Below are 13687 nucleotides of genomic sequence, written 5' to 3'. Positions count from 1 at the left end.
TTCACTCGCACCCGATGGTGGTTGTTATCATCACTGTTTTGTTTTCAAGGATTAATACGTCGTCGAGCTTATTCTATTCCAGGGCGCATTGATTTGCCTTATTCTTTTTAATGGCTGCATAGTTTTTCATGTGATCAATATTCTATAATATAATTAAGCAGCCTACTCATGAACAATTAGACTGCTTCGGGTTGGTTGATAGTGCAGAAAACGTGAACCTGACATTTTTAATGCACGTGTGTTTTGGCAAATATGATAGTCTGTTTTGTTTTTAAATTTTTTTTTTTTTTTAAGGAAAAAAAGTTAGGGAAAGGGTTAGGTCATTTGAAAGATCGAAAAACAGCAGCAAACTTGCCCAAAGACAGAGAGATTCGGATAAGAACTGGATGCTCTTCGGGTGGGTGCTTGTTTGCCATGTCTTCCTTGGCTCCCAGAGTGGGGTTGTGAAACTGCAGAAGTGAGCTGGCATTTTCTTGTAGTATCTGTCTGTATGTACAAGAGCGGGACAGCATCTTTGACTCTCCTGTCCTGACGTCATTGCTGACGTCACCCACGGTGGCAAGGGGAGGTTTCTACTCACAGAGTCACTCAACAAACATTATTAGGAACTGACTCCGCTTGCATTTTACATCCTATGGTGTGCAAGGGCTGCTTTTGAGTCGCATCTAGCCATCCTTTATTGGCAGATTTTTTTACATGGTGCCTGTGGTGTGCAGGCTGGTTCCTGGCTCTGGGAATGCAAGGCCCACAGAACGGGAGTTCTGGAAGACACTGCAGCTGCTGGCTGAGCACAGTTTCCTCATCAGCAAAGACAGGATGCTAATCCTGCTCTGCCTGGCTTACAGGGGCGCTGCAAACCCCAAGTGAAGGACCGCACGAGAGATATTTGTGTGCCGCGAAAGCATCACAATTGGGAAACTTCACAAAACACCGAAGGAGATAGAAAGTTGTTGACCTTGGGTTAAGTTGTTCAAAACTGATTAGACAAATACAATCTAACATTAAAGGCTTTTTAAAAATGTGTGTGGAGTGTTTGTATTCATATGGCATATGCATCTATCCTGAAAGGTTGAGTCATCACAGATGACATTTCTCTTCTAAGAACTGTAAGGCAGGCTGGAAGTGTTGGTAAAAGCCTGAAGTCCCAGTACTCGGGAGGCTGAGGCGGGATGTCAACCTCAAAGCCATCGTAGGCTGTGGAAAGTGAGACCTTGTCTCAAAAACCAACCTGAAGCAACAGCCACAAAAGAGAGTTCTATGAGTTCCTTCTACAAGCTTTCCAGCTTTTCTGTCAGTCTGAAATTGTGTGTCTGAATACAAAGTCACACCCCATGTCGTTAAACCTGTGTGGAAAGTGTGAGTTTTGTTTGACAAACTCTGAAGGCAGATTAGAATTTAGACAACAAGATGCTCAACAATGTAATATTCATCAGATAAACATATCATCTTTTCCCAAATAAGGTGTGATTAGACAAGCACAGCAGTTACTATCATGTCGGTCCGAGGGAAGGGTCCAGACTGCTTTTTTCTCACTTTGAAACTTATCCTTAAGCCGGCAGTGGTGGTGAACGCCTTTATTTCCAGCACTCGGGAGGCAGAGGCAGGCAGATCTCTAAGTTCGAGGCCAGCCTCGTCTACGGAGCAAGTTCCAGGACAGCTGGGGGCTACACAGAGGAACCCTGCTTGAAACAAAACAAAACAACAACAAAACCTTATCCTTAAAATGACAACTTTGGTTTGGTGTCACCACATACACCATGGAGAATCTTCCCAGAATTCTTATTAACTCATATCGTGACTTTCTATGTGAGATGCTAACGGAATAAAAGAGACTGGTGACCAGGAAAGAATTAAGGAATTAATCCATCACATTCTGTGGTCACGCTTCACAGGACTGACTGAGTGTGTCTTGTGTTAGGGGAGCCCCTCCACGTGCAGCCTCGGTGGCCTTTCAGAGCCCAGCCCCTTCCCTGTGCTGACTGCCCACAGCTGCCCCTGCAGCCCGGGAGCCTTCATGCCCCGCCCCTTTATCCTTCCTCATGCAGCCCCATCACGCCTTCCTGTTGATGGATGCTGCTGCCACCGGCACCTCCCCTCAAAGAGTGCTTCGTTGCTGTGAGGTCCACATTTCTAGTTCACTTGCTTCATCTCCTGCCTCTGCTGTGAGCTTCAGAGCTCCGAGGCCCTGTGTGTCCAGCCCCAGGAAGGCAGGAAGCATGCGATAAATAAAAGAGGAAATTCACCGAAGGAAATGAGGCAATGACCAACAAGCCCCTCTGCCCTAAGAGCAATGCCAATGCCAGAACGCCACCCTTTAGGGACCTGTGTAGGGAAGGCATGCCTGGAGAGGGCTGGGAATAAGTCATAAAAATGATCAGATGTGTTCACTGGACATACCTATGGGATGTGGGCACTGGGAGGGGGCTGAGACCAGTGACAAATATGATATTGTCCCCGCCTGCCTTCAAAAAGCTCACAGGGCAGCTAGGAAGACCATTCTGCAAACTGATGACTTAGAGAAGCCAGAAGAGGAGGATACTTCTTCATCCATCTCCCTTCAGCTTGGGGAGCCCTCGGAGAGAAGAGGATGAAGACTGGGGCTTTTCTAAGACTAAAATCAATAGGCGTGGGGGGGGGGGGTGAGGGCATGTGCAGCCTACATGTTGAGTGCCCTCTTCAGCTGCTCTCCAAACTGTTTTTTGAGGCAAAGTCTCTCACTGATTAGGCCAGGAAGGCTGGCCAGCAAGACCCAGGAATCTTCTTGTCTTTGCTTCACCAGAGCTGAGATTTCAGGTGAGGGCCACATTCCTAACGGCATTTGCGTGGATCCTGAGGATTGAACTTGGGCCCTCATACTTGAAGAACATTGTATCAGCTGAGCCCAGCCCCAGAATGTGAGTGGGTTTTTTTTGGGGGGGGGGGACTTGTTTGTTTGTTTGTTGAGACAGAGTTTCTCTGTTCAGTCCTGGCTGCCCTGGAATTCGCTCTGTATAGACCAGACTGGCCTCAAACTCACAAAGATCCACCTGCCTCTGCCTCCCAAATGTCAGGATTAAAGGCACATGCCACCACCACTGACCAGTCAGAATGTGTGTGTGTGTGTGTGTGTGTGCGTGTGCGTGTGCGTGTGCGTGTGCGTGTGCGTGTGTGTGTGTGTGTGTGTGTGTTTTGGTTTTTCAAGACAGGGTTTCTCTGTGTAGCTTTTTGAGCCTTTTCCTGGAACTCGCTTTGGAGACCAGGCTGACCTGGAACTCACAGAGATCCCCCTGCCTCTGCCTCCCAAGTGCTGGGATTAAAGGCATGCACCACCACCGGCTGTCCAGAATGTGTTTTTTAAATGGGAAAAATGATGTCTAGATTGAGAAAGAAGCAGCCACTGCCCCCCCCCCCCCCGTGCTCATTTCCTGAACCACATTCAGTGCGGGTTGCCTAGCCAGGGTTCAGATGCCCCAGGTTTCTAAGTGCAAAATGCAGCCTGTAGGTGTGGAGTTCTAGAGACAGGCAAGCAAGGGAATTGGACGCAAACTGGACCTGCTATCTGCAAGTGAGTCACCACTGTTAAAAAACGCTGTCTTCCAGACAGGAAATCCCGCCCTCCCCGCAAGAATGGAAGGACGCGGCAGAGACGGTGATCATTGGAGGCGGCTGCGTGGGCGTGAGTCTGGCTTATCATCTGGCCAAGGCCGGCATGAAAGATGTGGTCCTGCTGGAGAAATCGGAGCTCACAGCTGGCTCGACCTGGCACGCAGTAAGGAAACACCCCAAAGTGTACACCAGTTCCTCCCAGTCACAGCTCCTACAGAGAGCTCTTCAGAGTGTGGGACCCCCTCACCTCCCCAGAAAGTGTGTTGTCACCTGACTGGTGCCCTTCCAGGAAGTGGGAAATGGTTATTTGGATACCCTTTATGTTGAACATGTGGATTCTGGATTCTGATCCTGGCTTTGACGTTTTCCGCCCTGGTAACTTCCAGAAAGTTCCTTCAGTTTCCATTTTCTGATGCATTCCATTTTCTGAGTTGGTTTTGTTTCGTGTTTTTGTGACAGAGTCTCATCCTGTAGTCAGCATACGTCATTGTTCTAGTGAAGCAGGCTGCCTAGGCTGCACTGGCGAATGGCCTAGGTAAAGGCCCTGGATTGGCATGGGATTGGCCCTCCCTCCTGAGTCAGCGAGGGATAGGAAAGGAAGATTCTATGATATGATTGTCTATGTGCTATCTATCTGTCTGTCTGTCTATCTATCTATCTATCTATCTATCTATCCATCCATCCATCTTTCTTTCTCCTTCCTTCCTTCCTTCCTTCCTTCCTCCCTCCCTCCCTCCCTCTCTCTCTCTCTGTCTCTCTTTCTTTCCATCTTTCTTTCCTTCCTTCTTTCCTTCTTTCTTTCCTTCTTTCTTTCCATCCATATTTGGAGGAAGATCTTGGTCTCATTGGCCATCTTTTTCCGTAATCAGCTCTCCTGTGATGAGGAGAGGAAAGAGGAACCCTCTCCTAAGGCCTCTTCATGCTCAGCACACACCTGAAGCTCGGGCCAGGTGTCTGGATAAGAATGGTTGCCAAAGCTGAATGCTGGTGAATAGTGCTACCCAGATTCAAGCTCAGTTGGCTACAGTCTCTAATCCCACTGGTCAGCCAGTGCTCCCAGAAAAACAGCATCAAGTCTAGCTCCTCTTCCTCCAACCCCTCATCCTCAGTGCGTGTGTAGGGGGATGGGCATCCCATCACTTTCCTATAGCAGTCTTCCCAGCACAGGCGTCTCCTTCCACTGGTTCCCACTGCTGTCCTCACGCCTGCAGATGCTCTGGCACTCCAGGCTTGTCTCACATCCCTAAACTGGATTTTCTGTGTAGAACTCATGTTGTCCTTCTAAATGCAAGTCTACTGCCTCTAGTTTTCCCTCAGGCTGAGCCTTAGGGTCACTACTGCTGTGATGAAACATCATGACCAAAAGCAATTTGGGAAGGGGAGAGTTTATTTCACTCACAGTTTCATTTAACAAATCAAATGCATCATCATCAAATGCAGTTGGGCAGGAACTCAAGCAGAGCAGGAACCTGGAGGCAGGAGCTGATGCAGATGTCATGGAGGGATGCTGCTTACTGACTTGCTCCTCATGGCTTGCTCAGCCTGCTTTCTTATAGAACCCAGGGCCAAGGATGGCACCATCCACAATGGGCTGGGCCCTTTCCTGTCAATCACCAATTAAGAAATTGCTCTACAGGCTTGCCTACAGCCCCGTCTTGTGGAGACATTTTCTCAATCAATGTTCCCTCCTCTATAGCCTGTATCAAGTTGACAGAAAATTAGCGAGCATGGTATACATTTTGTCATCACTCAAGACAGAAGGTGTAGATGTAATGGTCTTATTAAATAAGAAACACAGAGTCAAATGCAGAGTTAAAAGCCCAAGAGGTCAGAGCAGTAGCTAAGAGCTGAGACTAAAAACGCCTTCTTACCACCTGCTGCCGCTGCCATCCTTCCCCTGAGAAAGAGACCTATTTCCTGTGTGTCTGTCTTTTTATTGACTTTCTGTTCTGCCTTCTCATTGGTTGTAAACCCAACCACATGACCTCCTCATCACTGTCTGTCTACACAGACCTCCAGGTCTCTATGGTTTTTATTGAGATTAAAGACGTGTGTCTCCAAACTGGCTATATCCTTGAACACACAGACTCTGCCTGCCATGTGATTGGATTAAGGGCGTGTGCTACCGCGGCAAGACTTCTGCTATGGCTTTCTATTAGCTCTGACCCCCAGGCAACTTTATTTATTAACATACAAATAAAATCACATTTCAGCACAAATGAAATATCACCATAAGAAGGATTATGTTAGGGCACCACAGTCGGTCCCAGAAGTGAGGAAACAAGAGTCCTTTCCTCCTGGGGCTGGTCTCAGGCACAGAGACTACTCGGAGAGGGACCTGAGCCTTAAAGAAAAGAGAAGCTAGGAGTCCAGAATGCAGAAGGAGCAGGCTAGGCAGACAGCTACAGGAAGGGACACCAAACAGAGTAGGAAACAGGGAACAGGGGGGCTTAGACAAGAATCTTTAGACAGAGGCAATTGAGGCAAATGGTACTTGAACCGCCTCACACTTCCTGACTGCTGAGTGGCAGCAGGCAGAGACACACCAAAGTGGAACGGCCATTTGTTCCCTGACAGGGATTTGGTATGGTTGCATTTCAGAGCAGATTACAGGATTCCCTGAGATTTCACTAGCTGTCCCACTAAATACAAGGTCCACACTTTGGCCTGAACTCTTTAAGACAAGCAGGCAAAGATTTGAAGATGATAGTCCCTTATGTGAACTATCACATTAGCTGTGGGAAATATATTTTTTCCCTAAGAGAGAGCAAAATAGTGGGGGAAAGTACCCCCTGTCCCCGCTCCCCGTAGACAAGACAGTGAGCAGAGCCAAACGGGGAACCATTGCGTACTTGGTGTGGAGTCAGACAGCAGCGGCTGGGTGATTTGTGCCCCTTGGAATAAGGGACAGGGCAGGACCTGTCCTAGGAACAAGTCCATGAGCCTTCTCTGTAAGGAATGGCATCAGGAAGTTCCACATGCCAAGGATTTTCAGCCCAGACATATCTGGGAACAGATTGGGAGTGTGCAGAGTTGGAGCACCCGCTAAACGGACAGATTGAGAATGAAGGCAGCATCCCTGGAGTTCCACATGTCTTCTGTGATGTAAGTGTTCGCAAGGAACAGGAAGTGAGGGCTGGAGGTCGGCACAGCCTGAGACCGAATGTTCAAAGTAAAGTGCAGATCCTGAGGTCTTGTTCACTTTCGTCAGTACACAAGAAGTGGTATTGGAGGTGGGTTTGGAGAGTAGGGTCCTCCACTCTCCCAAGAATGATATCACAGCACCATCTTTAAGAGGTCCCAGGATGGAAGACCTAAGATGGAAGACAATCTAGAACTTTCCACTTATTTACATACATAAGAAAGAAATTAAACTTTACTAACACAAGTAGCATCTGATGTGATTGACATAATGCTTTTTTCTTTCTTCTTCTTCTTCTTCTTCTTCTTATTCTTATTCTTATTCTTCTTATTCTTCTTTTGTTTTTGTTTTTGTTTTTTTGTTTTTCGAGACAGGGTTTTTCTGTGTAGTTTTGGTGCCTGTCCTGGATTTCACTCTGTAGACCAAGCTGACCTCGAACTCACAAAGATCAGCCTGACTCTGCCTCCCGAGTGCCGGGACTAAAGACGTGTGCCACCACCACCCAGCGTGACATATTGCTTAAGATCCCAAGATTCTCTGGGGGCAGGTTGGCTCTGCAGGATGGGCTCGTCTGGGCTCTTTCTTTGATTGCTATGTGAGGCCATCACTGTGACTAGCTTTACTGAGACTTGTATAAGCAGTATAGTTTGTGAGGAGAGGCAGAGGAGTTGTTTGAGGTCCAGAGCGTCACACTATGGAAAGATTTGTTACCTGGCAATGACGAATAGGGTAGTGAATTTTAAACACGTATTTCTTTTACAAATAGGCAAATGTTCCAAATGTGTTGATCTTTAGGAATTCAGGGGATATGGGTGGTTTCTACAAAGCAGTTATAGAGGTTTTAAAAGCTATGTCTGGGGTGTGCATTAATGGTAGAGTGCCTGCCTAGGAGGAAGTGCAGAGCTCCAGTCTTGATCCCTAGCACTAGAAAAAAAAAAGAGGTGAGCAAGCATGATGCTTTAAAGAGGGTGGTAGCTAGCTTGCAAAGCAGCCCTGTTGGGAAAAGAGTATGCTAAAAGAGTTAGTTAGAAATGTGAATATTGCCAGGCAGTGGTGGCACACGCCTTTAATCCCAGCACTCGGGAGGCAGAGGCAGGCGGATCTCTGTGAGTTCAAGGCCAGCCTGGTCTACAGAGAAAGATCCAGGACAGGCACCAAAACTACACAGAGAAACCCTGTCTCGAAAAACCAAGGGGAAAAAAAAAGAAATGTGAATATTATGGTTAGATTTTCTAGACTAAATGATATCTCCTGGTGTGTGTGGGGGAGGTGTCTCTCCTTTGTGAGAGATACAATTTTTAACCTGTTAAAATTTTTTTTTTCGGAGCCGGGCGGTGGTGGCGCATGCCTTTAATCCCAGCACTCGGGAGGCAGAGCCAGGCGGATCTCTGTGAGTTCGAGGCCAGCCTGGACTACCAAGTGAGTTCCAGGAAAAGCACAAAGCTACACAGAGAAACCCTGTCTCGAAAAACCAAAAAAGAAAAAATAAAAATTTTTTTTTCAGATAAGGAATTCCAGTAAGATTAGTTCCCATGTGTTTAAAATACAAAGAGCTTGATACTTTCCAGGTTGTAGCAAGAATGGAGAGACAAGAACATGATAGTCAGCAGTCACCAGAAACCTTTGTATAGGTCAGTGCAGTAACAGGTGCTTGAAATGGAGGAGGAGATTTAAAACACAGAAAACACTGCTTCTGCTCGGGTCCATGCAGGACTGAGAGGCATCTGCTGCTGTCTTAGCCTCTGAAATCAGTCTCAGGCACAGGAGGCCTAGGAAGAATGCTAATCCTATGTGTCAAGTCGACAGACTCGAGAATCACCTAGAAGACAAACATCTGGGCACATCTGTGAGGGCGTTGCTGGATTGTGTTAATCGAGGTGGGAACACCCACCTGACTGTGGGGCGCATCATGCCACGGGCCAGGGGTCCCCAGCTGAATGGAAAGGAGAAGGAACGCTCAGACCCAGCCTTCACCCCTCGAGAACTGCTTCCTGAGGGCAGAGGCAGCTGCTGCCTTCACCCGACTTCTGTGCCTTCCACGCCAGGATGGACTGTAATCCTCAAACTGGAAGGCAAAATAAACCTTTTCTTCCTCTAGTGGCTTCCTGTTTGGTATTTGCTCCCAGCAACAAGAAACTAATGCACAGGAAGACTGAAAAGTCTAATGCCAGCCTGGGCTACCCAGGCAGACTGCTTAAAACAAAAAGGAATTAAAACAAGCAAACAAATAAACCGTTCTGGATGTAAAGCAAGCCTAGAATCAGGCTGTGTTTTCAAAGGTTAATCCAGTGTGTACAGAGCTCAATAATGAAGTACGTTAATCACAACACTCTATCAAAAAACGTGATTCATGAGCTTAATATCCAAAACCTTTCTGGCACAATAAGTTAGACGAAATTTATTTAAAATACTCCACTCACCCCAAGCTCATTTAGTGTGCTTTATGATCTCTATTAATACAGTAACCTATATTTACATGTTATGTGTAAATAAAGGCATAAGAATATTTTTAGTGGTTATGTGCAAACGTTCTGAGCATAGTGTATGAATAAAAGATTTGGGCCACTGGGATTATGGTTTAGGCCAATGGCTGAGTTTATGAGGCAGTAGAGGTCATGGAAAGACAGGAAAACACACGAGTTAGTCTCGGACACAGTCCCCACTATCTAGTACCCTTTCATGATTCTCTACTTGGTAATTGTCATTGCACTCTAGGGAAGAGCTTTCCTTTCTTGTTATTTTAAATTTATGTCAACAAGAATTTGCAAATTCTAAACTTACTCAAAGATGATTGTGTGTGTGTGTGTGTGTGTGTGTGTGTGTGTGTGTGTGTATTTGAGACAGGGTCAGTCTCATGTAGCCCAGGCTGGCCTTGAACTCACTATGTAGCCAAGGATGGCCTTGCACTCCTGATCCTCCTGCTTCTACTTCCCTAGCACTGGGATTACAGCCTGTGCCACACCCTGCTTCAAAGGGCTATGCTTCCAAAGGAAGGATTCTGTCTCTGCCTTTCCTTTACCTTCTCTACCAGCTGCTGTTGTTTTTTTTTGTTTTTTGTTTGTTTTTCTTCAAGTCATTGGAGTCCAAGGATCTCTTGCTATGAAGACTTCTCTGGCCTTACCCGTGTCTGGGAGTCCTAACTAATGAGCCATCTCTTCAGTCCCTTTACTTCTTATGTTCCCTGCCCTGTGGCTTGGCATTTAACCATGTGCCTGGAGGCTAAGACCAGTATTTTTCTCCTTTTTCAAACTTTTCATTTACTATATCCATGTTGAAGTCACAGAAGAGAAAAACATTGTGTACTCCACATGTCCAAATGTCACAAAGCAGGTGTTTAATTAACAGTAGACAGTATGCAAGAATATTCAAATAATCTGAACACAGTAGAAGCATGGTAGGGATAGCTCTAGATTTTCAACACAAAGGAAAAAACAAAAGCCAACATAAGAGACTGCTAACTAGTTATTATGGCTAAGAAAAACCCACTCCCTTACTCCTGACTGTCCCAGCAAATAGAGAGATGCATGGACTGCTCCTAGGTGGATATTCTCTTTCAGTATGAAATTTAACTTTTCTTGACTAATCATTTCCAAAAGAATTTGTTTCCTAAACAAAATACACGGGGCTAAATGTCTTTAATGAATCCATGTGGTTCTTTGAAATGAAAATTTATTAGCCCCTGGTTTCTGGGGTAGGGGAACAGAGGATACAATTTAGATGGATGTAGATAATGGAACTTTCTGGTGGTCTGGTGTGGTGGTTTGAATAGGAATTGCCACGTATTCAAGCTCATATATTTGAATGCTTCGTCATTAAGGAGTGGTGCTACTGGACAGGGATTAGAAGGTGTGGCCTTGTTGGAGGAAGTGTGTCACTGGGGTGAGCTTTGGGTTTCAAAAGCTCAAGTCAGGCCCAGTCTCTCTCTCTCTCTCTCTCTCTCTCTCTCTCTCTCTCTCTCTCTCTCTCTCTCTCTCCTGTGGCTTACAGGATCTCCAGGGTCAGAACTTTAACCAGTACTCATGAGCGTTCATTTTCTCAATTGATGGGTAGAAGATGCATTGAAGACAGAATTATGTCAGTGGCAGATACCTGAAGGCTGGAGATGCTCCCTGATTGAATGAGGAAAGTCCATACACACACTGAATTGAAGCATGATATTAATTAGTCTTATCAATAAAAACCAAGAGTCAATAATGGGGTAATAGCCTGAAAGATCAGAGAAGCAGAGCAGCAGCCACTAGAGACTTCCTACCTCTACGAATCCTCAGATGGAAAAGAGGGCCAAGATCCTGTCTCCACCTGCCTTATATTCCTGTTTCCATCTCCGGATTATGTTGGAATTAAAGGCGTGAACCTCCCAAGTGCTGAGATCAAAGGCATGAGCCTTCCAAGTGCTGGGGTTAAAGGCATGTACCCACCCCACCCCCAAACCCGGCCTCTATGGTTAACCACTGGCTAGCTCTACCTCTGCTCTCCAGGCAAGCTTTATTTGTCAGAACACAAACAAAATATCACGCAACACTGAATATCAAACATGTGAAAGGAAAAGAGTGTTTGGCCATGTTTCCAAGACCCTGGCAGCAGTCCTTCTGTAGTGAAACATTTTCCTACTCTTACCAGAGCCACGTTACAAGATGGCTTAGGAACTGGGATGGAATTCTTGTCAGAAGCATCGCCTGTGTGGATGTTAGATGCTTCGACAAGTTTAGATAGAAGCATTGAGCGTCTGGTTTCTAAACGGTGGTTGACCAACTTTAATGGGAATAGTTTTAGTTTCAGAGAACCAAATTCCCATAGGAGAAAGTTATAAATATTCCTAAGTGGATTTGAGTTTGAACAGATGTGTTCTGATGAGCTCCCCAAGATACATTAGCTGAAAAATGAGACCCCAGATACTTAATTAAGAAAACTCTTGCTTCGTGTAATTGCCTAGAATTCTTGGTCTGGATGCTACATTGCATCTCTCAGAGTTGATGGAAGGGGCTACAACATTTCTAATATTAATTAATCTTTTCCAAAGAATAATTAATCAGTACTTATTCAACAAGAGTATGTATAGGGGCTGCCTATTTAGAGTTATTTGGAATACTGTATAATATAATGTATATATAATAAGTGTCTAGGAAACAAATAGATTTTTTTTATATAGACCTGGGCTCTCATAACAAGGCATTATTGTATATATGCAAATATCCAAAATTAAAAAATTCAAAATCTATATTTTTGCTTTTAATTACATTTAATTAATTAATTACTGGTTTTAGTTTTTCCAGATAGGATTTCTCTGTGTAGCCCTGTCTTTCCTAGAACTCTCTCCAGACCAGACTGAACTTGAACTCAGAGATCTACCTGCCTGTGCCTCCCAAGCACTGGGATGAAAGGTGTGTGCCACCGTTGCCCAGGAATTAATTAATTTACTTGTGTGTGTGTGTGTGTGTGTGTGTGTGTGTGTGTGTGTGTGTGTATGCACTTCTTCACTCACATGTGCCATGAATATTCGAGGACCATATGCAGGAGTTGGTCCTCCCTTATTACCCAGTGGTCTCTGGGGATCCTGCAGATGGAGAGCCCCAGGTTTGCTAGCAGGTACCTTTACCCACTAAGCCATCTTGTTGGGCTCCAAACTCAAAGTCAAAACACTTCTGGTCCCATGCATTTCAGATTTAAAAAAAAAACAATCAACAGCAGCATACATTCTAAACCTTCCACCTATCCTTTTCCTGGTGGTTTTTAGGCTCTTTGTGGACACGTCTGTGGGCTGGCTCTCACTCTACTTGAATGGTTGAAGTTGCTTCACATACCCTGTGATGAGCCATCTGCTCTGGGGTCTCCAACCAATGTGTTCCTTCTTGCATCCCTGCTATATGCCTTCATGTCTCAGCAGCATTACATCACTGCTTAGCAGAGAAATTATCAACATTGTGCAAATGCCAACTTATTCCAGCCTTTTCTTCCCTCTTTCTGTTTAAGGCAGGTTTAACCACTTACTTTCACCCCGGGATAAACTTGAAGAAGATACACTATGACAGCATCAAACTTTACGAGAAGCTGGAAGAAGAAACCGGACAGGTAAATGCACTTAGTTTGAAGTGGTCTGTGCGGTCGGCCACTTGGATACAGATGTACAGTGCTTACTGTGGTAGAGAGGAAGGTCCAGGGACGAGCCGGGCACAACGTTCACATCACTTCATTTTCTTCAAGCGTATTACCCATGTAATTAACTAGTCTTCATTTGTTTGAAAAGGAAGAGATAATAAATAAATAGCAACTTTTCAAACTTTGTTTAGCCGGTTCCCATGTCTAGAAAATACAGAGTCAGAGCCCTTTGGCAAGGGGATTGCAGGGTCTGACTGAGCTGGCTGTCACGTGACTTTAGAAACAGCACACTAAGCCCCCTCCCCGTGTTTATTTTCATCCCTTCTCATATTACAAACATATCACAAACTAAAAAGTTTCCATGGATTCAGATCAAAGGCTTCTTAATGTTTTCATGCATTTATTCTTGCTGACGGCCACTAAAAGCTCCCAGCATCTTCAGGATCAAGACCAAAGGCTTCCCAGGGTCTGGGACTCCCAGCCCCTGACTTTCTAACATCCTCTCTTGTCTCTGTTTCCTTTGCTTCTGTGCTTTAATTGCTCTCAACTGCATAAACTTCTGGAATGTTCTAGGTGCTCTCACACCTCTGCTTCCTAAATTTGTGTTGTTTTCCTCCTTCCTGTTCTGACTGGAATCACTTTCCCCTCACCCTACATGGACAACCACCCCCTCACGCTTCTAAGACACAGCGTGTGTGCTCATTGTTCTAACCTACGGAGTGTGTGCACACTCTTCTTACACAGAGTGTGTATACACTGTTCTAACACACAGCTTGTGTGCACACTTCTTACACACAGCATGTGTGCACACTCTTCTTACACACAGCGTGTGTACACACTGTTCTAACACAGTGTGTATACACT

General features: G+C 45.4%; 1 protein-coding gene across 1 annotated transcript in view; it reads left to right on the top strand.

The window, feature by feature from the left end:
- Window positions 1-13687, top strand: part of Dmgdh (dimethylglycine dehydrogenase) — a 71839-nt gene that overhangs the window by 437 nt on the left and 57715 nt on the right. The window contains exons 2-3 of the mRNA XM_028871644.2: window positions 3580-3748; window positions 12698-12796. Of these exons, the coding sequence (XP_028727477.1) occupies window positions 3580-3748; window positions 12698-12796 (268 nt within the window). The remainder of the gene's footprint in view (window positions 1-3579; window positions 3749-12697; window positions 12797-13687) is intronic.

The sequence above is a fragment of the Peromyscus leucopus genome, chromosome 11, assembly GCF_004664715.2.
Source record: "Peromyscus leucopus breed LL Stock chromosome 11, UCI_PerLeu_2.1, whole genome shotgun sequence".
Lineage (NCBI taxonomy): Eukaryota > Metazoa > Chordata > Mammalia > Rodentia > Cricetidae > Peromyscus > Peromyscus leucopus.
This window is presented reverse-complemented; position numbering and strand designations above follow the sequence as displayed.